General features: G+C 44.5%; 1 protein-coding gene and 12 non-coding genes across 13 annotated transcripts in view; all 13 read right to left on the bottom strand.

Annotated features, from left to right (window-relative positions):
* Window positions 1-5,188, bottom strand: part of LOC139424273 (protein disulfide-isomerase A2-like) — a 32,666-nt gene extending 27,478 nt beyond the window's left edge. Inside the window, exons 1-3 of the mRNA XM_071175963.1 lie at window positions 4,359-5,188; window positions 1,875-2,096; window positions 1,662-1,795 (exon numbers count right to left, since the gene is read on the bottom strand). Coding sequence (XP_071032064.1) covers window positions 1,662-1,795; window positions 1,875-2,096; window positions 4,359-4,587 — 585 coding nt within the window. The 5' untranslated portion in view covers window positions 4,588-5,188. The remainder of the gene's footprint in view (window positions 1-1,661; window positions 1,796-1,874; window positions 2,097-4,358) is intronic.
* Window positions 5,189-7,427: 2,239 nt separating this feature from the next.
* trnai-uau (transfer RNA isoleucine (anticodon UAU)) lies at window positions 7,428-7,521 on the bottom strand. Its single transcript has 2 exons — window positions 7,484-7,521; window positions 7,428-7,463 (listed from the first exon to the last, which is right to left on the bottom strand). It is a non-coding gene; the product is annotated as a tRNA-Ile (tRNA).
* A 1,899-nt stretch (window positions 7,522-9,420) lies between these two features.
* On the bottom strand, window positions 9,421-9,514 carry trnai-uau (transfer RNA isoleucine (anticodon UAU)). Its single transcript has 2 exons — window positions 9,477-9,514; window positions 9,421-9,456 (listed from the first exon to the last, which is right to left on the bottom strand). It is a non-coding gene; the product is annotated as a tRNA-Ile (tRNA).
* A 1,692-nt stretch (window positions 9,515-11,206) lies between these two features.
* On the bottom strand, window positions 11,207-11,300 carry trnai-uau (transfer RNA isoleucine (anticodon UAU)). The gene is made up of 2 exons: window positions 11,263-11,300; window positions 11,207-11,242 (listed from the first exon to the last, which is right to left on the bottom strand). It is a non-coding gene; the product is annotated as a tRNA-Ile (tRNA).
* A 1,201-nt stretch (window positions 11,301-12,501) lies between these two features.
* On the bottom strand, window positions 12,502-12,595 carry trnai-uau (transfer RNA isoleucine (anticodon UAU)). Its single transcript has 2 exons — window positions 12,558-12,595; window positions 12,502-12,537 (listed from the first exon to the last, which is right to left on the bottom strand). It is a non-coding gene; the product is annotated as a tRNA-Ile (tRNA).
* Window positions 12,596-13,249: 654 nt separating this feature from the next.
* On the bottom strand, window positions 13,250-13,343 carry trnai-uau (transfer RNA isoleucine (anticodon UAU)). The gene is made up of 2 exons: window positions 13,306-13,343; window positions 13,250-13,285 (listed from the first exon to the last, which is right to left on the bottom strand). It is a non-coding gene; the product is annotated as a tRNA-Ile (tRNA).
* A 1,137-nt stretch (window positions 13,344-14,480) lies between these two features.
* On the bottom strand, window positions 14,481-14,574 carry trnai-uau (transfer RNA isoleucine (anticodon UAU)). The gene is made up of 2 exons: window positions 14,537-14,574; window positions 14,481-14,516 (listed from the first exon to the last, which is right to left on the bottom strand). It is a non-coding gene; the product is annotated as a tRNA-Ile (tRNA).
* Window positions 14,575-15,716: 1,142 nt separating this feature from the next.
* trnai-uau (transfer RNA isoleucine (anticodon UAU)) lies at window positions 15,717-15,810 on the bottom strand. The gene is made up of 2 exons: window positions 15,773-15,810; window positions 15,717-15,752 (listed from the first exon to the last, which is right to left on the bottom strand). It is a non-coding gene; the product is annotated as a tRNA-Ile (tRNA).
* Window positions 15,811-17,999: 2,189 nt separating this feature from the next.
* trnai-uau (transfer RNA isoleucine (anticodon UAU)) lies at window positions 18,000-18,093 on the bottom strand. The gene is made up of 2 exons: window positions 18,056-18,093; window positions 18,000-18,035 (listed from the first exon to the last, which is right to left on the bottom strand). It is a non-coding gene; the product is annotated as a tRNA-Ile (tRNA).
* A 1,692-nt stretch (window positions 18,094-19,785) lies between these two features.
* trnai-uau (transfer RNA isoleucine (anticodon UAU)) lies at window positions 19,786-19,879 on the bottom strand. Its single transcript has 2 exons — window positions 19,842-19,879; window positions 19,786-19,821 (listed from the first exon to the last, which is right to left on the bottom strand). It is a non-coding gene; the product is annotated as a tRNA-Ile (tRNA).
* A 1,146-nt stretch (window positions 19,880-21,025) lies between these two features.
* On the bottom strand, window positions 21,026-21,119 carry trnai-uau (transfer RNA isoleucine (anticodon UAU)). Its single transcript has 2 exons — window positions 21,082-21,119; window positions 21,026-21,061 (listed from the first exon to the last, which is right to left on the bottom strand). It is a non-coding gene; the product is annotated as a tRNA-Ile (tRNA).
* A 1,201-nt stretch (window positions 21,120-22,320) lies between these two features.
* On the bottom strand, window positions 22,321-22,414 carry trnai-uau (transfer RNA isoleucine (anticodon UAU)). Its single transcript has 2 exons — window positions 22,377-22,414; window positions 22,321-22,356 (listed from the first exon to the last, which is right to left on the bottom strand). It is a non-coding gene; the product is annotated as a tRNA-Ile (tRNA).
* A 654-nt stretch (window positions 22,415-23,068) lies between these two features.
* On the bottom strand, window positions 23,069-23,162 carry trnai-uau (transfer RNA isoleucine (anticodon UAU)). The gene is made up of 2 exons: window positions 23,125-23,162; window positions 23,069-23,104 (listed from the first exon to the last, which is right to left on the bottom strand). It is a non-coding gene; the product is annotated as a tRNA-Ile (tRNA).
* Between the last annotated feature and the right edge of the window lie 451 nt (window positions 23,163-23,613).

Here is a 23,613-nt window from a genome sequence, read left to right as displayed (position 1 = left end):
TAGCACGCCCTCCAGCAGGTATATTTCATTGATCACCCCCAAAGCCAACACCTCATTTGGCCTCCTTTACTTCCAGTTCTCTGCTGCCAATGACTGGAACAAATTGCAAAAATCACTGAAGCTGGAGTCTTATATCTCCCTCTCTAACTTTAAGCATCAGCTGTCAGAGCAGCTTACCAATCATTGCACCTGTACACAGCCCATCTGTAAATAGCCAATCCAACTACCTCATCCCCATATTGTTATTTATCTTATTGCACTTTTGCAACCCAGTATCTCTTCTTGCACATCTATCACTCCAGTGTTAATGCTAAATTGTTCTATTGGTGTAGGCCTGTTTAGTTGGTATTGACCTGACTAGGGTGTTCTGATGAAGGTATGATGGCTGGTTCTATTGATGTAGGCCTTAAAATGTTCAGATATAAGAGAAGAGGGTCAGATGCGTGAGATGGAAGAGAGGAAGGTCAGACGCGAGTTGGCAGCTCTGAAGTTGGATCGTCTTTTAAACTTTTTTAAACTGTTCTTACACTGGGATTTACACTGGGATGTACACTGGGATGTACACTGTGATTTACACTGGGATTTACACTGGGATTTACACTGGGATTTACACTGAGATTTACACTGGGATTTACACTGGGATTTACACTGAGATTTACACTGGGATTTACACTGGGATTTACACTGAGATTTACACTGGGATTTACACTGAGATTTACACTGAGATTTACAACATTCAAATCAACTGGGAAATGGTGACGGTGAACCTGAATAATCAAAAATAAAATCTAATGTAGATTACTATGTACAGACACTATAGTCTCTAGTCTAATGTTCAGACTGCTGTACAGACACTGTAGTCTCTAGTCTAATGTTCAGACTGCTGTACAGACACTATAGTCTCTAGTCTAATGTTCAGACTGCTGTACAGACACTATAGTCTCTAGTCTAATGTTCAGACTGCTGTACAGACACTATAGTCTCTAGACAGACAGACAGACAGACAGACAGACAGACAGACGTCAGGGATTAGAGGTCAAAGGGTTAGGGTTGGAGACCAGGGGTCAGGGTCAGGGTTGGAGACCAGGGGTCAGGGTTAGGGTTGGAGACCAGGGGTCAGGGTTAGGGTTGGAGACCAGGGGTCAGGGTCAGGGTTAGAGACCAGGGGTCAGGGTTAGGGTTGGAGACCAGGGGTCAGGGTTAGGGTTGGAGACCAGGGGTCAGGGTTGGAGACCAGGGGTCAGGGTCAGGGTTGGAGACCAGGGGTCAGGGTTAGGGTTGGAGACCAGGGGTCAGGGTTAGAGTTGGAGACCAGGGGTCAGGGTTAGGGTTGGAGACCAGGGGTCAGGGTTAGGGTTGGAGACCAGGGGTCAGGGTCAGGGTTGGAGACCAGGGGTCAGGGTTAGGGTTGGAGACCAGGGGTCAGGGTTAGGGTTGGAGACCAGGGGTCAGGGTCAGGGTTGGAGACCAGGGGTCAGGGTTAGGGTTGGAGACCAGGGCTCAGGGTTAGGGTTGGAGACCAGGGGTCAGGGTTAGGGTTGGAGACCAGGTTAGGGTTGGAGACCAGGGGTCAGGGTCAGGGTTGGAGGCCATGGGTCAGGGTTAGGGTTGGAGACCAGGGGTCAGGGTCAGGGTTGGAGACCAGGGGTCAGGGTACTCACTGTGAAGAACCCCAGCACTGTAACGTTGTGAAGGCTGATGTGTTCTGAAGCGGCATCAGTCGTCTCTAACACCACGGCACTAGGACCTGACCGCCTCTTCAACCACTGGACAATACCCTGCACTGTCCTCTTCCCTAAAACACACACAGTTTGATGGTTAGGTTTAGGGTCAGTAGGGTTAGAGGTCAGAGGTCAGGGGCTAGAGGTTATTACCAGTGAAGTCGATGGGGTTGTTTCTGTCTCCATTGGTGAACAGTTTGATGGTTGGGAAACTTCCGACATCAAACTCTTCTGCCAGCTCCTTCTCCTCTGCAGCATCCACTTTAGCCAGACGGTATCCCTCGCTCTCTCCCTCCTTTCTCTCTCCCTTCAACACGCCCGCTGCCTCCGCATACACCGGCTCCAACTGACGGCAGTGACCACACCACGGAGCATCTACACACACACACACACACACCATACACACACACACACACACACACAATTGCATATGGCAAGTGAATGATAAAATGCAAATATACCAGATCAGATCCAGAGTCAGTTGAGGCTAAACTGGTAACCATGGTAACTCCTCATAACCTTAACCTCAGGTAGAGATAGCCCTGGTAGCCATGGTAACTCCTCCTAACCTTAACCTCAGGTAGAGATAGCCCTTGGTAGCCATGGTAACTTCTCCTAACCTTAACCTCAGGTAGAGATAGCCCTGGTAACTCCTAACCTTAACCTCAGGTAGAGATAGCCCTGGTAACTCCTCCTAACCTTAACCTCAGGTAGAGGTAGCCCTGGTAACTCCTCCTAACCTTAACCTCAGGTAGAGATAGCCCTGGTAACCATGGTAACTCCTCCTAACCTTAACCTCAGGTAGAGATAGCCCTGGTAGCCATGGTAACTCCTCCTAACCTTAACCTAAGGTAGAGATAGCCCTGGTAACTACTACTAACCTTAACCTCAGGTAGAGGTAGCCCTGGTAACTCCTCCTAACCTTAACCTCAGGTAGAGATAGCCCTGGCAGCCATGGTAACTCCTCCTAACCTTAACCTCAGGTAGAGATAGCCCTGGTAGCCATGGTAACTCCTCCTAACATTAACCTCAGGTAGAGATAGCCCTGGTAACTCCTCCTAACCTTAACCTCAGGTAGAGGTAGCCCTGGGAGAATTTACATATGCTGCAGTTGGAGAGAACATGTGAACATTCAGCTGATAAGGGTCCTTAGTGATGACGAGTGTTAAGGTCAGGGAGTAAAACAAATAAGGGTCCTGAGAGATGACGAGGGTTAGGGTAAGGGAGTTATAGAGTCATGAGGATGAAGAGAAGGTTTCAAATGAATTGTACAACAGGCCAGGATGACTAGGTGACTAACCCTAACCCAAGATGACTAGATGACTAACCCTAACCCAGATGACTAGGTGACTAACCCTAACCCAAGAGGACTAGGTGACTAACCCTAACACTAACCCAGATGACTAGATGACTAACCCTAACCCAAGATGGCTAGGTGACTAACCCTAACCCAGATGACTAGGTGACTAACCATAAAACAGATGACTAGGTGACTAACCCCAACCCAAGATGACTAGGTGACTAATCCCAACCTAAGATGACTAGGTGACTAACCCTATCCCAAGATGACTAGGTGACTAACCCTAACCCTAACCCAAGATGACTAGATGACTAACCCTAACCCAGATGACTAGGTGACTAACCCTAACCCAAGATGACTGGGTGACTAACCCTAACCCAGATGACTAGGTGACTAACCCGAACCCTAACCCAAGATTACTAGGTGACTAACCCTAACCCAGATGACTAGGTATCTAACCCTAACCCAGATGACTACGTGACTAACCCTAACCCAGATGACTAGGTGACTAACCCTAACCCAGATGACTAGGTGACTAACCCTAACCCAGATGACTAGGTGATTAACCCTAACCGAGATGACTAGGTGACTAACCCTAACCCAGATGACTAGGTGACTAACCCTAACCCAAGATGACTAGGTGACTAACCCTAACCCAGATGACTAGGTGACTAACCGTAACCCAGATGACTAGGTAACTAACCCTAACCCAAGATGACTAGGTGATTAACCCTAACCGAGATGACTAGGTGACTAACCCTAACCCAAGAGGACTAGGTGACTAACCCTAACCCAAGATGACTAGGTGACTAACCCTAACCCAGATGACTAGGTGACTAACCCTAACCCAGATGACTAGGTGATTTACCCTAACCCAGATGACTAGGTGACTAACCCTAACCCAGATGACTAGGTGACTAACCCTAACCCAGATGACTAGGTGATTTACCCTAACCCAAGATGACTAGGTGATTAACCCTAACCCTAGATGACTAGGTGACTAACCCTAACCCAAGATGACAGGTGACTAAATATAACCCTAACCCAGATGACTAGGTGACTAACCCTAACCCAGATGACTAGGTGACTAACCCTAACCCAGATGACTAGGTGACTAACCGTAACCCAGATGACTAGGTAACTAACCCTAACCCAAGATGACTGGGTGACTAACCCTAACCAAGATGACTAGGTGACTAACCCTAACCCAGATGACTAGGTGACTAACCGTAACCCAGATGACTAGGTAACTAACCCTAACCCAAGATGACTGGGTGACTAACCCTAACCAAGATGACTAGGTAACTAACCTTAACCTTCACTATGTTTCTACTCACAGAACTCAACCAGCAGGAACTTGTTTTCACTCAGGGCCCTTTGGAAGTTATTGATGTGTAGAACCATCACGTCCTTCTCCTCCTCTATCTCAGTCGTTTTCTCTTTCTTCTCCGGCTCCGTCTCTTGTTCCGCTGCGTCGGTCTGTTCTGGACTGGTGTCCTCCGCCGTCTCGGTCTGGGACACATGGAGAACCAGAACCACGGCTACTAGAACCACACAGAACCGCATGGTGATGATGCTGATGGAGAATGACCCTCGTCACAAACTGTTCTGCTGGTCACACACTATCCTGTCCACTAGTCACGCAGTGTCCTGTCTCTCTTGTCCACGAGTCACGCAGTGTCCTGTCTCTCCTGTCCACGAGTCACGCAGTGTCCTGTCTCTCCTGTCCACTGGTCACACTCTGTTCTATCTCTCCTGTCCACTGGTCACACTCTCTTCTGTCTCTCCTCTCTCCAGTCTCTCCTCTCTCCAGTCTCTCCTCTGTTCTGTCTCTCCTCTCTCCAGTCTCTCCTCTGTTCTGTCTCTCCTGTCTCCAGTCTCTCCTCTGTTCTGTCTCTCCTCTCCAGTCTCTCCTCTGTTCTGTCTCTCCTCTCTCCAGTCTCTCCTCTGTTCTGTCTCTCCTGTATCCAGTCTCTCCTCTGTTCTGTCTCTCCTGTATCCAGTCTCTCCTCTGTTCTGTCTCTCCTCTCTCCAGTCTCTCCCCTGTTCTGTCTCTCCTGTATCCAGTCTCTCCTCTGTTCTGTCTCTCCTCTCTCCAGTCTCTACTCTGTTCTGTCTCTCCTGTCCACTGGTCACACTCTGTTCTGTATCTCCTCTGTTCTGTCTCACTGCCACACACAACTGATAACACAGTCTCCTCTGACGAGCACAACAGGTGCGTGTGTGTGTGTGTCAGAATCCTACTGGTCTCACTACCGACCAATCAGAAGCCGAATAACAATCTTAAATGGCCAATCACAAAGTGTCACATTTCACTGGAGTAGAAACGGTAGCTCAGTTCAAACACACACACACACACACACACACACACACACACACACACACACACACACACACACACACACACACACACACACACACAAACATATATACAGTGGGGCAACAAAGTATTTAGTCAGCCACCAATTGTGCAAGTTCTCCCACTTAAAAAGATGAGAGAGGCCTGTAATTTTCATCATAGGTACACTTCTACTATGACAGACAAAATGAGAAAAAAATTCCAGAAAATCACATTGTAGCATTTTTTATGAATATATTTGCAAATTATGGTGGAAAATAAGTATTTGGTCACCTACAAACAAGCAATATTTCTGGCTCTCACAGACCTGTAACTTCTTCCTTAAGAGGCTCCTCTGTCCTCCACTCGTTACCTGTATTAATGGCACCTGTTTGAACTTGTTATCAGTATAAAAGACACCTGTCCACAACCTCAAACAGTCACACTCCAAACTTCACTATGGCCAAGGTCATAGAGCTGTCAAAGGACACCAGAAACAAAATTGTAGACCTGCACCAGGCTGGGAAGACTGAATCTGCAACAGGTAAGCAGCTTGGTTTGAAGAAATCAACTGTGGGAGCAATTATTAGGAAATGGAAGACATACAAGACCACTGATAATCGCCCTCGATCTGGGGCTCCACGCAAGATCTCACCCCGTGGGGTCAAAATGATCACAAGAACGGTGAGCAAAAATCCCAGAACCACACGGGGGGACCTAGTGAATAACCTGCAGAGAGCTGGGACCAATGTAACAACAAAGCCTACCATCAGTAACACACTACGCCGCCAGGGACTCAAATCCTGCAGTGCCAGACATGTCCCCCTGCTTAAGCCAGTACATGCCCAGGCCCATCTGAAGTTTGCTAGAGAGCATTTGGATGATCCAGAAGAAGATTGGGAGAATGTCATATTGTCAGATGAAACCAAAATATAACTTTTTGGTAAAAACTCAACTCGTTGTGTTTGGAGGACAAAGTATGCTGAGTTGCATGCAAAGAACACCATACCTACTGTAAAGCATGGGGGTGGAAACATCATACTTTGGGGCTGTTTTTCTGTAATGGTACCAGGACGACTGATCCGTTTAAAGGAAAGAATGAATGGGGCCATGTATCGGGAGATTTTGAGGGAAAACCTCCTTCCATCAGCAAGGGCATTGAAGATGAAACGTGCCTGGGTCTTTCAGCATAACAATGATCCCAAACACACAGAGAAGGAGAGAAGGATTGGCTTCGTAAGAAGCATTTCAAGGTCCTGGAGTGGCCTAGCCAGTCTCCAGATCTCAACCCCATAGAAAATCTTTGGAGGGAGTTGAAAATCTGTGTTGCCCAGCAACAGCCCCAAAACATCACTTCTCTAGAGGAGATCTGCACGGAGGAATGGGCCAATATACCAGCAACAGTGTGTGAAAACCTTGTGAAGACTTACAGAAAACGTTAGACCTCAGTCATTGCCAACAAAGGGTATATAACAAAGTATTGAGATCAACTTTTGTTATTGACCAAATACTTATTTTCCACCATCATTTGCAAATAAATTCATTAAAAATCCTACAATGTGATTTTCTGGATTTTTCTTTCTCATTTTGTCTGTCATAGTTGAAGTGTACCTATGATTAAAATTACAGGTCTCTCTCATCTTTTTAAATGGGAGAACTTGCACAATTGGTGGCTGACTAAATACTTTTTTGCCCCACTGTGTACCCAGCTACCTCCCTGTTCCCTAACACTTTACATACAGCTACCTCCCTGTTCCCTAACACTTTATCTACAGCTACCTCCCTGTTCCCTAACACTTTATATACAGCTACCTCCCTGTTCCCTAACACTTTATCTACAGGGCTTGAACTCATAACATTGTCATCTAATTTCTGTATACTGCTGTATAAGTACAACACGCTAACAGACTGCACCACAGGATCCATCAACAACACTTTCACTGATCTTCATATTTTGCAGAAATGGAGCTGAACGATATTCGGACCAAGTCAATACTACTGTTGAGGTACCTGGCTAGCTCAGTCGGTAGAGCATAAATAGACAGGCAGAGGGTTCAAGAAAAGTACATGCTCCTGGTGAGGATCGAACTCACAACCTCGGCATTGCTTCGCTGCATACTGCTGTATAAGTACCACGCGCTAACCGATTGCGCCACAGGAGCCTGAGCACCTGTTTGCCACATTTTGCACAAACATAGATGTACAATATTCGGTCAGAGTCAGTCCGACAATTGACCTACCTGGCTAACTCAGACGGTAGAGAATGAGACTCTTCATCTCGTATTCGTGGGTTCGAACCACAAATGGGGTGATTCTTTTCTGAGCCGAAGCACCAAAACACTTCGCAAACAGCCATACGCTTGGACTTTCGAGCAGACTTGCCACCCTGCATTGCTGACTTGTCAGGCATAGCTGGTGATAGAGAAGACGATGATTTTGTATTCTATCTCTGCCTGCACTCTGACCTGTCATCTCAATGACATCCCTATTATCTATTAAACGTCCTCCTAAATGGATTGAATAAATGCTCCTTTTATGGACAAGAAATAGACAGGCAGAGGCTTCAAGAAGAATACTTGCTCCTGGTGGGGCTTGAACTCATAACCTTGTCATCTAATTTCTGTATACTGCTGTATAAGTAAAACAGGCTAACCAATTGCACCACAGGATCCATCAACAACACTTTCACTGATCTTCATAGTTTGCAGAAATGGAGCTGAACGATATTCGGACCAAGTCAATACTACTGTTGAGGTACCTGGCTAGCTCAGTCGGTAGAGCATGAGACTCTTAATCTCAGGGTCGTGGGTTTGATCCCCATGTTAGGTGGTTATTTTCACTGCAGAAGCACCAACTCACTGACTTTCGAGCAGTCTAGTCACCCTGCATTGCTGACTTGTCAGGCATAGCTGGTGATAGAGAAGACTATGAATTTGAATACTTGCTGTTCCTGCACTCTGACCTGTTATCTCAATGACATACCTATTATCTATTAAACGTCCTCCTAAATGGATTGAATAAATGCTCCTTTTATGGACAAGAAATAGACAGGCATAGGCTTCTAGAAGAATACTTGCTCCTGGTGGGGCTTGAAGTCGTAACCTTGTCATCTAATTTCTGTATACTGCTGTATAAGTAAAACAGGCTAACCAATTGCACCACAGGATCCATCAACAACACTTTCACTGATCTTCATAGTTTGCAGAAATGGAGCTGAACGATATTCGGACCAAGTCAATACTACTGTTGAGGTACCTGGCTAGCTCAGTCGGTAGAGCATAAATAGACAGGCAGAGGGTTCAAGAAAAGTACATGCTCATGGTGAGGATCGAACTCACAACCTCGGCATTGCTTCTCTGCATACTGCTGTATAAGTACCACGCGCTAACCGATTTCGCCACAGGAGCCTGATCACCTGTTTACCACATTTTGCACAAACATAGATGTACAATATTCGGTCAGAGTCAGTCCTACAATTGACCTACCTGGCTAACTCAGACGGTAGAGAATGAGACTCTTTATCTCGTATTCGTGGGTTCGAACCACAAATGGGGTGATTATTTTCTGAGCCGAAGCACCAAAAAACTTCGCAAACAGCCACACGCTTGGACTTTCGAGCAGGCTTGCCACCCTGCATTGCTGACTTGTCAGGCATAGCTGGTGATAGAGAAGACTATGAATTTGAATACTTGCTGTTCCTGCACTCTGACCTGTTATCTCAATGACATACCTATTATCTATTAAACGTCCTCCTAAATGGATTGAATAAATGCTCCTTTTATGGACAAGAAATAGACAGGCATAGGCTTCTAGAAGAATACTTGCTCCTGGTGGGGCTTGAAGTCGTAACCTTGTCATCTAATTTCTGTATACTGCTGTATAAGTAAAACATGCTGACAGACTGCACCACAGGATCCATCAACAACACTTTCACTGATCTTCATATTTTGCAGAAATGGAGCTGAACGATATTCGGACCAAGTCAATACTACTGTTGAGGTACCTGGCTAGCTCAGTCGGTAGAGCATAAATAGACAGGCAGAGGGTTCAAGAAAAGTACATGCTCCTGGTGAGGATCGAACTCACAACCTCGGCATTGCTTCTCTGCATACTGCTGTATAAGTACCACGCGCTAACCGATTGCGCCACAGGAGCCTGATCACCTGTTTACCACATTTTGCACAAACATAGATGTACAATATTCGGTCAGAGTCAGTCCGACAATTGACCTACCTGGCTAACTCAGACGGTAGAGAATGAGACTCTTTATCTCATATTCGTGGGTTCGAACCACAAATGGGGGGATTATTTTCTGAGCCGAAGCACCAAAAAACTTTGCAAACAGCCATACGCTTGGACTTTTGAGCAGGCTTGCCACCCTGCATTGCTGACTTGTCAGGCATAGCTGGTGATAGAGAAGACGATGATTTTGAATTCTATCTCTGCCTGCACTCTGACCTGTCATCTCAATGACATCCCTATTATCTATTAAACATCCTCCTAAATGGATTGAATAAATGCTCCTTTTATGGACAAGAAATAGACAGGCAGAGGCTTCAAGAAGAATACTTGCTCCTGGTGGGGCTTGAACTCATAACCTTGTCATCTAATTTCTGTATACTGCTGTATAAGTAAAACAGGCTAACCAATTGCACCACAGGATCCATCTACAACACTTTCAGTGATCTTCATATTTTGCAGAAATGGAGCTGAACGATATTCGGACCAAGTCAATACTACTTTGGAGGTACCTGGCTAGCTCAGTCGGTAGAGCATGAGACTCTTAATCTCAGGGTCGTGGGTTTGATCCCCACGTTAGGTGGTTATTTTCAATGCAGAAGTACCAACTCACTGACTTTCGAGCAGTCTAGCCACCCTGCATTGCTGACTTGTCAGGCATAGCTGGTGATAGAGAAGACTATGAATTTGAATACTTGCTGTTCCTGCACTCTGACCTGTTATCTCAATGACATACCTATTATCTATTAAACGTTATCTATTATCACTGTTATCTATTAAACACACTGTTATCTATTAAACGTCCTCCTAAATGGATTGAATAAATGCTCCTTTTATGGACAAGAAATAGACAGGCATAGGCTTCTAGAAGAATTGCTTTCTCCTGGTGGGGCTTGAAGTCGTAACCTTGTCATCTAATTTCTGTATACTGCTGTATAAGTACAACATGCTGACAGACTGCACCACAGGATCCATCAACAACACTTTCACTGATCTTCATATTTTGCAGAAATGGAGCTGAACGATATTCGGACCAAGTCAATACTACTGTTGAGGTACCTGGCTAGCTCAGTCGGTAGAGCATGAGACTCTCAGGGTCGTGGGTTTGATCCCCACGTTAGGTGGTTATTTTCACTGCAGAAGCACCAACTCACTGACTTTCGAGCAGTCTAGCCACCCTGCATTGCTGACTTGTCAGGCATAGCTGGTGATAGAGAAGACTATGAATTTGAATACTTGCTGTTCCTGCACTCTGACCTGTCATCTCAATGACATACCTATTATCTATTGAACGTCCTCCTAAATGGATTGAATAAATGCTCCTTTTATGGACAAGAAATAGACAGGCATAGGCTTCTAGAAGAATACTTGCTCCTGGTGGGGCTTGAAGTCGTAACCTTGTCATCTAATTTCTGCATACTGCTGTATAAGTACAACATGCTGACAGACTGCACCACAGGATCCATCAACAACACTTTCACTGATCTTCATATTTTGCAGAAATGGAGCTGAACGATATTCGGACCAAGTCAATACTACTGTTGAGGTACCTGGCTAGCTCAGTTGGTAGAGCATAAATAGACAGAAAGAGGGTTCAAGAAAAGTACATGCTCCTGGTGAGGATTGAACTCACAACCTCGGCATTGCTTCGCTGCATACTGCTGTATAAGTACCACGCGCTAACCGATTGCGCCACAGGAGCCTGATCACCTGTTTACCACATTTTGCACAAACATAGATGTACAATATTCGGTCAGAGTCAGTCCGACAATTGACCTACCTGGCTAACTCAGACGGTAGAGAATGAGACTCTTTATCTCGTATTCGTGGGTTCGAACCACAAATGGGGTGATTCTTTTCTGAGCCGAAGCACCAAAAAACTTTGCAAACAGCCATACGCTTGGACTTTCGAGCAGGCTTGCCACCCTGCATTGCTGACTTGTCAGGCATAGCTGGTGATAGAGAAGACGATGATTTTGTATTCTATCTCTGCCTGCACTCTGACCTGTCATCTCAATGACATCCCTATTATCTATTAAACGTCCTCCTAAATGGATTGAATAAATGCTCCTTTTATGGACAAGAAATAGACAGGCAGAGGCTTCAAGAAGAATACTTGCTCCTGGTGGGGCTTGAACTCATAACCTTGTCATCTAATTTCTGTATACTGCTGTATAAGTAAAACAGGCTAACCAATTGCACCACAGGATCCATCTACAACACTTTCAGTGATCTTCATATTTTGCAGAAATGGAGCTGAACGATATTCGGACCAAGTCAATACTACTTTTGAGGTACCTGGCTAGCTCAGTCGGTAGAGCATGAGACTCTTAATCTCAGGGTCGTGGGTTTGATCCCCACGTTAGGTGGTTATTTTCAATGCAGAAGTACCAACTCACTGACTTTCGAGCAGTCTAGCCACCCTGCATTGCTGACTTGTCAGGCATAGCTGGTGATAGAGAAGACTATGAATTTGAATACTTGCTGTTCCTGCACTCTGACCTGTTATCTCAATGACATACCTATTATCTATTAAACGTTATCTATTATCACTGTTATCTATTAAACACACTGTTATCTATTAAACGTCCTCCTAAATGGATTGAATAAATGCTCCTTTTATGGACAAGAAATAGACAGGCATAGGCTTCTAGAAGAATTGCTTTCTCCTGGTGGGGCTTGAAGTCGTAACCTTGTCATCTAATTTCTGTATACTGCTGTATAAGTACAACATGCTGACAGACTGCACCACAGGATCCATCAACAACACTTTCACTGATCTTCATATTTTGCAGAAATGGAGCTGAACGATATTCGGACCAAGTCAATACTACTGTTGAGGTACCTGGCTAGCTCAGTCGGTAGAGCATAAATAGACAGGCAGAGGGTTCAAGAAAAGTACATGCTCCTGGTGAGGATCGAACTCACAACCTCGGCATTGCTTCGCTGCATACTGCTGTATAAGTACCACGCGCTAACCGATTGCGCCACAGGAGCCTGATCAACTGTTTACCACATTTTGCACAAACATAGATGTACAATATTCGGTCAGAGTCAGTCCGACAATTGACCTACCTGGCTAACTCAGACGGTAGAGAATGAGACTCTTTATCTCGTATTCGTGGGTTCGAACCACAAATGGGGGGATTCTTTTCTGAGCCGAAGCACCAAAAAACTTTGCAAACAGCCATACGCTTGGACTTTCGAGCAGGCTTGCCACCCTGCATTGCTGACTTGTCAGGCATAGCTGGTGATAGAGAAGACGATGATTTTGTATTCTATCTCTGCCTGCACTCTGACCTGTCATCTCAATGACATCCCTATTATCTATTAAACGTCCTCCTAAATGGATTGAATAAATGCTCCTTTTATGGACAAGAAATAGACAGGCAGAGGCTTCAAGAAGAATACTTGCTCCTGGTGGAGCTTGAACTCATAACCTTGTCATCTAATTTCTGTATACTGCTGTATAAGTAAAACAGGCTTACCAATTGCACCACAGGATCCATCAACAACACTTTCACTGATCTTCATATTTTGCAGAAATGGAGCTGAACGATATTCGGACCAAGTCAATACTACTGTTGAGGTACCTGGCTAGCTCAGTCGGTAGAGCATAAATAGACAGGCAGAGGGTTCAAGAAAAGTACATGCTCCTGGTGAGGATCGAACTCACAACCTCGGCATTGCTTCGCTGCATACTGCTGTATAAGTACCACGCGCTAACCGATTGCACCACAGGAGCCTGATACCTGTTTACCACATTTTGCACAAACATAGATGTACAATATTCGGTCAGAGTCAGTCCGACAATTGACCTACCTGGCTAACTCAGACGGTAGAGAATGAGACTCTTTATCTTGTATTCGTGGGTTCGAACCACAAATGGGGTGATTATTTTCTGAGCCGAAGCACCAACACACTTCGCAAACAGCCATACGCTTGGACTTTCGAGCAGGCTTGCCACCCTGCATTGCTGACGTGTCAGGCATAGCTGGTGATAGAGAAGACAATGGTTTTGTATTCTATCTCTGCCTGCACTCTGACCTGTCATCTCAATGACATACCTATTATCTATTAAACGTCCTCCTAAATGGATTGAATAAATGCTCCTTTTATGGACAAGAAATATACAGGCATAGGCTTCTAGAAGAATACTTGCTCCTGGTGGGGCTTGAAGTCGTAACCTTGTCATCTAATTTCTGTATACTGATGTATAAGTACAACATGCTGACAGACTGCACCACAGGATCCATCAACAACACTTTCACTGATCTTCATATTTTGCAGAAATGGAGCTGAACGATATTCGGACCAAGTCAACACTACTGTTGAGGTACCTGGCTAGCTCAGTCGGTAGAGCATGAGACTCTTAATCTCAGGGTCGTGGGTTTGATCCCCACGTTAGGTGGTTATTTTCACTGCAGAACCACCAACTCACTGACTTTCGAGCAGTCTAGCTGACTTGTCAGGCATAGCTGGTGATAGAGAAGACTATGAATTTGAATACTTGCTGTTCCTGCACTCTGACCTGTTATCTCAATGACATACCTATTATCTATTAAACGTCCTCCTAAATGGATTGAATAAATGCTCCTTTTATGGACAAGAAATAGACAGGCATAGGCTTCTAGAAGAATACTTGCTCCTGGTGGGGCTTGAAGTCGTAACCTTGTCATCTAATTTCTGTATACTGCTGTATAAGTACAACATGCTGACAGACTGCACCACAGGATCCATCAACAACACTTTCACTGATCTTCATATTTTGCAGAAATGGAGCTGAACGATATTCGGACCAAGTCAATACTACTGTTGAGGTACCTGGCTAGCTCAGTCGGTAGAGCATAAATAGACAGGCAGAGGGTTCAAGAAAAGTACATGCTCCTGGTGAGGATCGAACTCACAACCTCGGCATTGCTTCGCTGCATACTGCTGTATAAGTACCACGCGCTAACCGATTGCGCCACAGGAGCCTGATCACCTGGTTACCACATTTTGCACAAACATAGATGTACAATATTCGGTCAGAGTCAGTCCGACAATTGACCTACCTGGCTAACTCAGACGGTAGAGAATGAGACTCTTTATCTCGTATTCGTGGGTTCGAACCACAAATGGGGGGATTCTTTTCTGAGCCGAAGCACCAAAAAACTTCGCAAACAGCCATACGCTTGGACTTTCGAGCAGGCTTGCCACCCTGCATTGCTGACTTGTCAGGCATAGCTGGTGATAGAGAAGACGATGATTTTGTATTCTATCTCTGCCTGCACTCTGACCTGTCATCTCAATGACATCCCTATTATCTATTAAACGTCCTCCTAAACGGATTGAATAAATGCTCCTTTTATGGACAAGAAATAGACAGGCAGAGGCTTCAAGAAGAATACTTGCTCCTGGTGGGGCTTGAACTCATAACCTTGTCATCTAATTTCTGTATACTGCTGTATAAGTAAAACAGGCTTACCAATTGCACCACAGGATCCATCAACAACAATTTCACTTATCTTCATATTTTGCAGAAATGGAGCTGAACGATATTCGGACCAAGTCAATACTACTGTTGAGGTACCTGGCTAGCTCAGTCGGTAGAGCATGAGACTCTTAATCTCAGGGTCGTGGGTTTGATCCCCATGTTAGGTGGTTATTTTCACTGCAGAACCACCAACTCACTGACTTTCGAGCAGTCTAGCCACCCTGCATTGCTGACTTGTCAGGCATAGCTGGTGATAGAGAAGACTATGAATTTGAATACTTGCTGTTCCTGCACTCTGACCTGTTATCTCAATGACATACCTATTATCTATTAAACGTCCTCCGAAATGGATTGAATAAATGCTCCTTTTATGGACAAGAAATAGACAGGCATAGGCTTCTAGAAGAATACTTGGGGCTTGAAGTCGTAACCTTGTCATCTAATTTCTGTATACTGCTGTATAAGTACAACATGCTGACAGACTGCACCACAGGATCCATCAACAACACTTTTACTGATCTTCATATTTTGCAGAAATGGAGCTGAACGATATTCGGACCAAGTCAATACTACTGTTGAGGTACCTGGCTAGCTCAGTCGGTAGAGCATAAATAGACAGAAAGAGGGTTCAAGAAAGGTACATGCTCCTGGTGAGGATCGAACTCACAACCTCGGCATTGCTTCGCTGCATACTGCTGTATAAGTACCACGCGCTAACCGATTGCGCCACAGGAGCTTGATCACCTGTTTACCACATTTTGCACAAACATAGATGTACAATATTCGGTCAGAGTCAGTCCGACAATTGACCTACCTGGCTAACTCAGACGGTAGAGAATGAGACTCTTTATCTCGTATTCGTGGGTTCGAACCACAAATGGGGTGATTCTTTTCTGAGCCGAAGCACCAAAAAACTTCGCAAACAGCCATACGCTTGGACTTTCGAGCAGGCTTGCCACCCTGCATTGCTGACTTGTCAGGCATAGCTGGTGATAGAGAAGACGATGATTTTGTATTCTATCTCTGCCTGCACTCTGACCTGTCATCTCAATGACATCCCTATTATCTATTAAACGTCCTCCTAAATGGATTGAATAAATGCTCCTTTTATGGACAAGAAATAGACAGGCAGAGGCTTCAAGAAGAATACTTGCTCCTGGTGGGGCTTGAACTCATAACCTTGTCATCTAATTTCTGTATACTGCTGTATAAGTAAAACAGGCTAACCAATTGCACCACAGGATCCATCTACAACACTTTCACTGATCTTCATATTTTGCAGAAATGGAGCTGAACGATATTCGGACCAAGTCAATACTACTTTTGAGGTACCTGGCTAGCTCAGTCGGTAGAACATGAGACTCTTAATCTCAGCGTCGTGGGTTTGATCCCCACGTTAGGTGGTTATTTTCAATGCAGAAGTACCAACTCACTGACTTTCGAGCAGTCTAGCCACCCTGCATTGCTGACTTGTCAGGCATAGCTGGTGATAGAGAAGACTATGAATTTGAATACTTGCTGTTCCTGCACTCTGACCTGTTATCTCAATGACATACCTATTATCTATTAAACGTCCTCCTAAATGGATTGAATAAATGCTCCTTTTATGGACAAGAAATAGACAGGCATAGGCTTCTAGAAGAATACTTGCTCCTGGTGGGGCTTGAAGTCGTAACCTTGTCATCTAATTTCTGTATACTGCTGTATAAGTACAACATGCTGACAGACTGCACCACAGGATCCATCAACAACACTTTCACTGATCTTCATATTTTGCAGAAATGGAGCTGAACGATATTCGGACCAAGTCAATACTACTTTGGAGGTACCTGGCTAGCTCAGTCGGTAGAGCATGAGACTCTTAATCTCAGGGTCGTGGGTTTGATCCCCACGTTAGGTGGTTATTTTCAATGCAGAAGTACCAACTCACTGACTTTCGAGCAGTCTAGCCACCCTGCATTGCTGACTTGTCAGGCATAGCTGGTGATAGAGAAGACTATGAATTTGAATACTTGCTGTTCCTGCACTCTGACCTGTTATCTCAATGACATACCTATTATCTATTAAACGTTATCTATTATCACTGTTATCTATTAAACACACTGTTATCTATTAAACGTCCTCCTAAATGGATTGAATAAATGCTCCTTTTATGGACAAGAAATAGACAGGCATAGGCTTCTAGAAGAATTGCTTTCTCCTGGTGGGGCTTGAAGTCGTAACCTTGTCATCTAATTTCTGTATACTGCTGTATAAGTACAACATGCTGACAGACTGCACCACAGGATCCATCAACAACACTTTCACTGATCTTCATATTTTGCAGAAATGGAGCTGAACGATATTCGGACCAAGTCAATACTACTGTTGAGGTACCTGGCTAGCTCAGTCGGTAGAGCATGAGACTCTCAGGGTCGTGGGTTTGATCCCCACGTTAGGTGGTTATTTTCACTGCAGAAGCACCAACTCACTGACTTTCGAGCAGTCTAGCCACCCTGCATTGCTGACTTGACAAGCATAGCTGGTGATAGAGAAGACTATGAATTTGAATACTTGCTGTTCCTGCACTCTGACCTGTCATCTCAATGACATACCTATTATCTATTAAACGTCCTCCTAAATGGATTGAATAAATGCTCCTTTTATGGACAAGAAATAGACAGGCATAGGCTTCTAGAAGAATACTTGCTCCTGGTGGGGCTTGAAGTCGTAACCTTGTCATCTAATTTCTGTATACTGCTGTATAAGTACAACATGCTGACAGACTGCACCACAGGATCCATCAACAACACTTTCACTGATCTTCATATTTTGCAGAAATGGAGCTGAACGATATTCGGACCAAGTCAATACTACTGTTGAGGTACCTGGCTAGCTCAGTCGGTAGAGCATAAATAGACAGAAAGAGGGTTCAAGAAAAGTACATGCTCCTGGTGAGGATCAAACTCACAACCTCGGCATTGCTTCGCTGCATACTGCTGTATAAGTACCACGCGCTAACCGATTGCGCCACAGGAGCCTGATCACCTGTTTACCACATTTTGCACAAACATAGATGTACAATATTCGGTCAGAGTCAGTCCGACAATTGACCTACCTGGCTAACTCAGACGGTAGAGAATGAGACTCTTTATCTCGTATTCGTGGGTTCGAACCACAAATGGGGTGATTCTTTTCTGAGCCGAAGCACCAAAAAACTTCGCAAACAGCCATACGCTTGGACTTTCGAGCAGGCTTGCCACCCTGCATTGCTGACTTGTCAGGCATAGCTGGTGATAGAGAAGACGATGATTTTGTATTCTATCTCTGCCTGCACTCTGACCTGTCATCTCAATGACATCCCTATTATCTATTAAACGTCCTCCTAAATGGATTGAATAAATGCTCCTTTTATGGACAAGAAATAGACAGGCATAGGCTTCTAGAAGAATACTTGCTCCTGGTGGGGCTTGAAGTCGTAACCTTGTCATCTAATTTCTGTATACTGCTGTATAAGTACAACATGCTGACAGACTGCACCACAGGATCCATCAACAACACTTTCAATGATCTTCATATTTTGCAGAAATGGAGCTGAACGATATTCGGACCAAGTCAATACTACTTTGGAGGTACCTGGCTAGCTCAGTCGGTAGAGCATGAGACTCTTAATCTCAGGGTCGTGGGTTTGATCCCCACGTTAGGTGGTTATTTTCAATGCAGAAGTACCAACTCACTGACTTTCGAGCAGTCTAGCCACCCTGCATTGCTGACTTGTCAGGCATAGCTGGTGATAGAGAAGACTATGAATTTGAATACTTGCTGTTCCTGCACTCTGACCTGTTATCTCAATGACATACCTATTATCTATTAAACGTTATCTATTATCACTGTTATCTATTAAACACACTGTTATCTATTAAACGTCCTCCTAAATGGATTGAATAAATGCTCCTTTTATGGACAAGAAATAGACAGGCATAGGCTTCTAGAAGAATTGCTTTCTCCTGGTGGGGCTTGAAGTCGTAACCTTGTCATCTAATTTCTGTATACTGCTGTATAAGTACAACATGCTGACAGACTGCACCACAGGATCCATCAACAACACTTTCACTGATCTTCATATTTTGCAGAAATGGAGCTGAACGATATTCGGACCAAGTCAATACTACTGTTGAGGTACCTGGCTAGCTCAGTCGGTAGAGCATGAGACTCTCAGGGTCGTGGGTTTGATCCCCACGTTAGGTGGTTATTTTCACTGCAGAAGCACCAACTCACTGACTTTCGAGCAGTCTAGCCACCCTGCATTGCTGACTTGACAAGCATAGCTGGTGATAGAGAAGACTATGAATTTGAATACTTGCTGTTCCTGCACTCTGACCTGTCATCTCAATGACATACCTATTATCTATTAAACGTCCTCCTAAATGGATTGAATAAATGCTCCTTTTATGGACAAGAAATAGACAGGCATAGGCTTCTAGAAGAATACTTGCTCCTGGTGGGGCTTGAAGTCGTAACCTTGTCATCTAATTTCTGTATACTGCTGTATAAGTACAACATGCTGACAGACTGCACCACAGGATCCATCAACAACACTTTCACTGATCTTCATATTTTGCAGAAATGGAGCTGAACGATATTCGGACCAAGTCAATACTACTGTTGAGGTACCTGGCTAGCTCAGTCGGTAGAGCATAAATAGACAGAAAGAGGGTTCAAGAAAAGTACATGCTCCTGGTGAGGATCGAACTCACAACCTCGGCATTGCTTCGCTGCATACTGCTGTATAAGTACCACGCGCTAACCGATTGCGCCACAGGAGCCTGATCACCTGTTTACCACATTTTGCACAAACATAGATGTACAATATTCGGTCAGAGTCAGTCCGACAATTGACCTACCTGGCTAACTCAGACGGTAGAGAATGAGACTCTTTATCTCGTATTCGTGGGTTCGAACCACAAATGGGGTGATTCTTTTCTGAGCCGAAGCACCAAAAAACTTCGCAAACAGCCATACGCTTGGACTTTCGAGCAGGCTTGCCACCCTGCATTGCTGACTTGTCAGGCATAGCTGGTGATAGAGAAGACGATGATTTTGTATTCTATCTCTGCCTGCACTCTGACCTGTCATCTCAATGACATCCCTATTATCTATTAAACGTCCTCCTAAATGGATTGAATAAATGCTCCTTTTATGGACAAGAAATAGACAGGCAGAGGCTTCAAGAAGAATACTTGCTCCTGGTGGGGCTTTAACTCATAACCTTGTCATCTAATTTCTGTATACTGCTGTATAAGTACAACACGCTAACAGATTGACCACAGGATCCATCAACAACACTCTCACTGATCACCATATTTTGCAGAAACGGAGCTGAACGATATTCGGACCAAGTCAATACTACTGTTGAGGTACCTGGCTAGCTCAGTCGGTAGAGCATGAGACTCTCAACCTCAGGGTCGTGGGTTTGATCCCCACGTTAGGTGGTTATTTTCACTGCAGAAGCACCAACTGACTTTCGAGCAGTCTAGCCACCCTGCATTGCTGACTTGTCAGGCATAGCTGGTGATAGAGAAGACTATGAATTTGAATACTTGCTGTTCCTGCACTCTGACCTGTCATCTCAATGACATACCTATTATCTATTGAACGTCCTCCTAAATGGATTGAATAAATGCTCCTTTTATGGACAAGAAATAGACAGGCATAGGCTTCTAGAAGAATACTTGCTCCTGGTGGGGCTTGAAGTCGTAACCTTGTCATCTAATTTCTGTATACTGCTGTATAAGTACAACATGCTGACAGACTGCACCACAGGATCCATCAACAACACTTTCACTGATCTTCATATTTTGCAGAAATGGAGCTGAACGATATTCGGACCAAGTCAATACTACTGTTGAGGTACCTGGCTAGCTCAGTTGGTAGAGCATAAATAGACAGAAAGAGGGTTCAAGAAAAGTACATGCTCCTGGTGAGGATTGAACTCACAACCTCGGCATTGCTTCGCTGCATACTGCTGTATAAGTACCACGCGCTAACCGATTGCGCCACAGGAGCCTGATCACCTGTTTACCACATTTTGCACAAACATAGATGTACAATATTCGGTCAGAGTCAGTCCGACAATTGACCTACCTGGCTAACTCAGACGGTAGAGAATGAGACTCTTTATCTCGTATTCGTGGGTTCAAACCACAAATGGGGTGATTCTTTTCTGAGCCGAAGCACCAAAAAACTTTGCAAACAGCCATACGCTTGGACTTTCGAGCAGGCTTGCCACCCTGCATTGCTGACTTGTCAGGCATAGCTGGTGATAGAGAAGACGATGATTTTGTATTCTATCTCTGCCTGCACTCTGACCTGTCATCTCAATGACATCCCTATTATCTATTAAACGTCCTCCTAAATGGATTGAATAAATGCTCCTTTTATGGACAAGAAATAGACAGGCAGAGGCTTCAAGAAGAATACTTGCTCCTGGTGGGGCTTGAACTCATAACCTTGTCATCTAATTTCTGTATACTGCTGTATAAGTAAAACAGGCTAACCAATTGCACCACAGGATCCATCTACAACACTTTCAGTGATCTTCATATTTTGCAGAAATGGAGCTGAACGATATTCGGACCAAGTCAATACTACTTTTGAGGTACCTGGCTAGCTCAGTCGGTAGAGCATGAGACTCTTAATCTCAGGGTCGTGGGTTTGATCCCCACGTTAGGTGGTTATTTTCAATGCAGAAGTACCAACTCACTGACTTTCGAGCAGTCTAGCCACCCTGCATTGCTGACTTGTCAGGCATAGCTGGTGATAGAGAAGACTATGAATTTGAATACTTGCTGTTCCTGCACTCTGACCTGTTATCTCAATGACATACCTATTATCTATTAAACGTTATCTATTATCGCTGTTATCTATTAAACACACTGTTATCTATTAAACGTCCTCCTAAATGGATTGAATAAATGCTCCTTTTATGGACAAGAAATAGACAGGCATAGGCTTCTAGAAGAATTGCTTTCTCCTGGTGGGGCTTGAAGTCGTAACCTTGTCATCTAATTTCTGTATACTGCTGTATAAGTACAACATGCTGACAGACTGCACCACAGGATCCATCAACAACACTTTCACTGATCTTCATATTTTGCAGAAATGGAGCTGAACGATATTCGGACCAAGTCAATACTACTGTTGAGGTACCTGGCTAGCTCAGTCGGTAGAGCATAAATAGACAGGCAGAGGGTTCAAGAAAAGTACATGCTCCTGGTGAGGATCGAACTCACAACCTCGGCATTGCTTCGCTGCATACTGCTGTATAAGTACCACGCGCTAACCGATTGCGCCACAGGAGCCTGATCAACTGTTTACCACATTTTGCACAAACATAGATGTACAATATTCGGTCAGAGTCAGTCCGACAATTGACCTACCTGGCTAACTCAGACGGTAGAGAATGAGACTCTTTATCTCGTATTCGTGGGTTCGAACCACAAATGGGGGGATTCTTTTCTGAGCCGAAGCACCAAAAAACTTTGCAAACAGCCATACGCTTGGACTTTCGAGCAGGCTTGCCACCCTGCATTGCTGACTTGTCAGGCATAGCTGGTGATAGAGAAGACGATGATTTTGTATTCTATCTCTGCCTGCACTCTGACCTGTCATCTCAATGACATCCCTATTATCTATTAAACGTCCTCCTAAATGGATTGAATAAATGCTCCTTTTATGGACAAGAAATAGACAGGCAGAGGCTTCAAGAAGAATACTTGCTCCTGGTGGAGCTTGAACTCATAACCTTGTCATCTAATTTCTGTATACTGCTGTATAAGTAAAACAGGCTTACCAATTGCACCACAGGATCCATCAACAACACTTTCACTGATCTTCATATTTTGCAGAAATGGAGCTGAACGATATTCGGACCAAGTCAATACTACTGTTGAGGTACCTGGCTAGCTCAGTCGGTAGAGCATAAATAGACAGGCAGAGGGTTCAAGAAAAGTACATGCTCCTGGTGAGGATCGAACTCACAACCTCGGCATTGCTTCGCTGCATACTGCTGTATAAGTACCACGCGCTAACCGATTGCACCACAGGAGCCTGATCACCTGTTTACCACATTTTGCACAAACATAGATGTACAATATTCGGTCAGAGTCAGTCCGACAATTGACCTACCTGGCTAACTCAGACGGTAGAGAATGAGACTCTTTATCTTGTATTCGTGGGTTCGAACCACAAATGGGGTGATTATTTTCTGAGCCGAAGCACCAACACACTTCGCAAACAGCCATACGCTTGGACTTTCGAGCAGGCTTGCCACCCTGCATTGCTGACGTGTCAGGCATAGCTGGTGATAGAGAAGACAATGGTTTTGTATTCTATCTCTGCCTGCACTCTGACCTGTCATCTCAATGACATACCTATTATCTATTAAACGTCCTCCTAAATGGATTGAATAAATGCTCCTTTTATGGACAAGAAATATACAGGCATAGTCTTCTAGAAGAATACTTGCTCCTGGTGGGGCTTGAAGTCGTAACCTTGTCAT

The sequence above is a fragment of the Oncorhynchus clarkii genome, chromosome 13, assembly GCF_045791955.1.
Source record: "Oncorhynchus clarkii lewisi isolate Uvic-CL-2024 chromosome 13, UVic_Ocla_1.0, whole genome shotgun sequence".
In the NCBI taxonomy this organism is placed as follows: Eukaryota; Metazoa; Chordata; class Actinopteri; order Salmoniformes; family Salmonidae; genus Oncorhynchus; species Oncorhynchus clarkii.
This window is presented reverse-complemented; position numbering and strand designations above follow the sequence as displayed.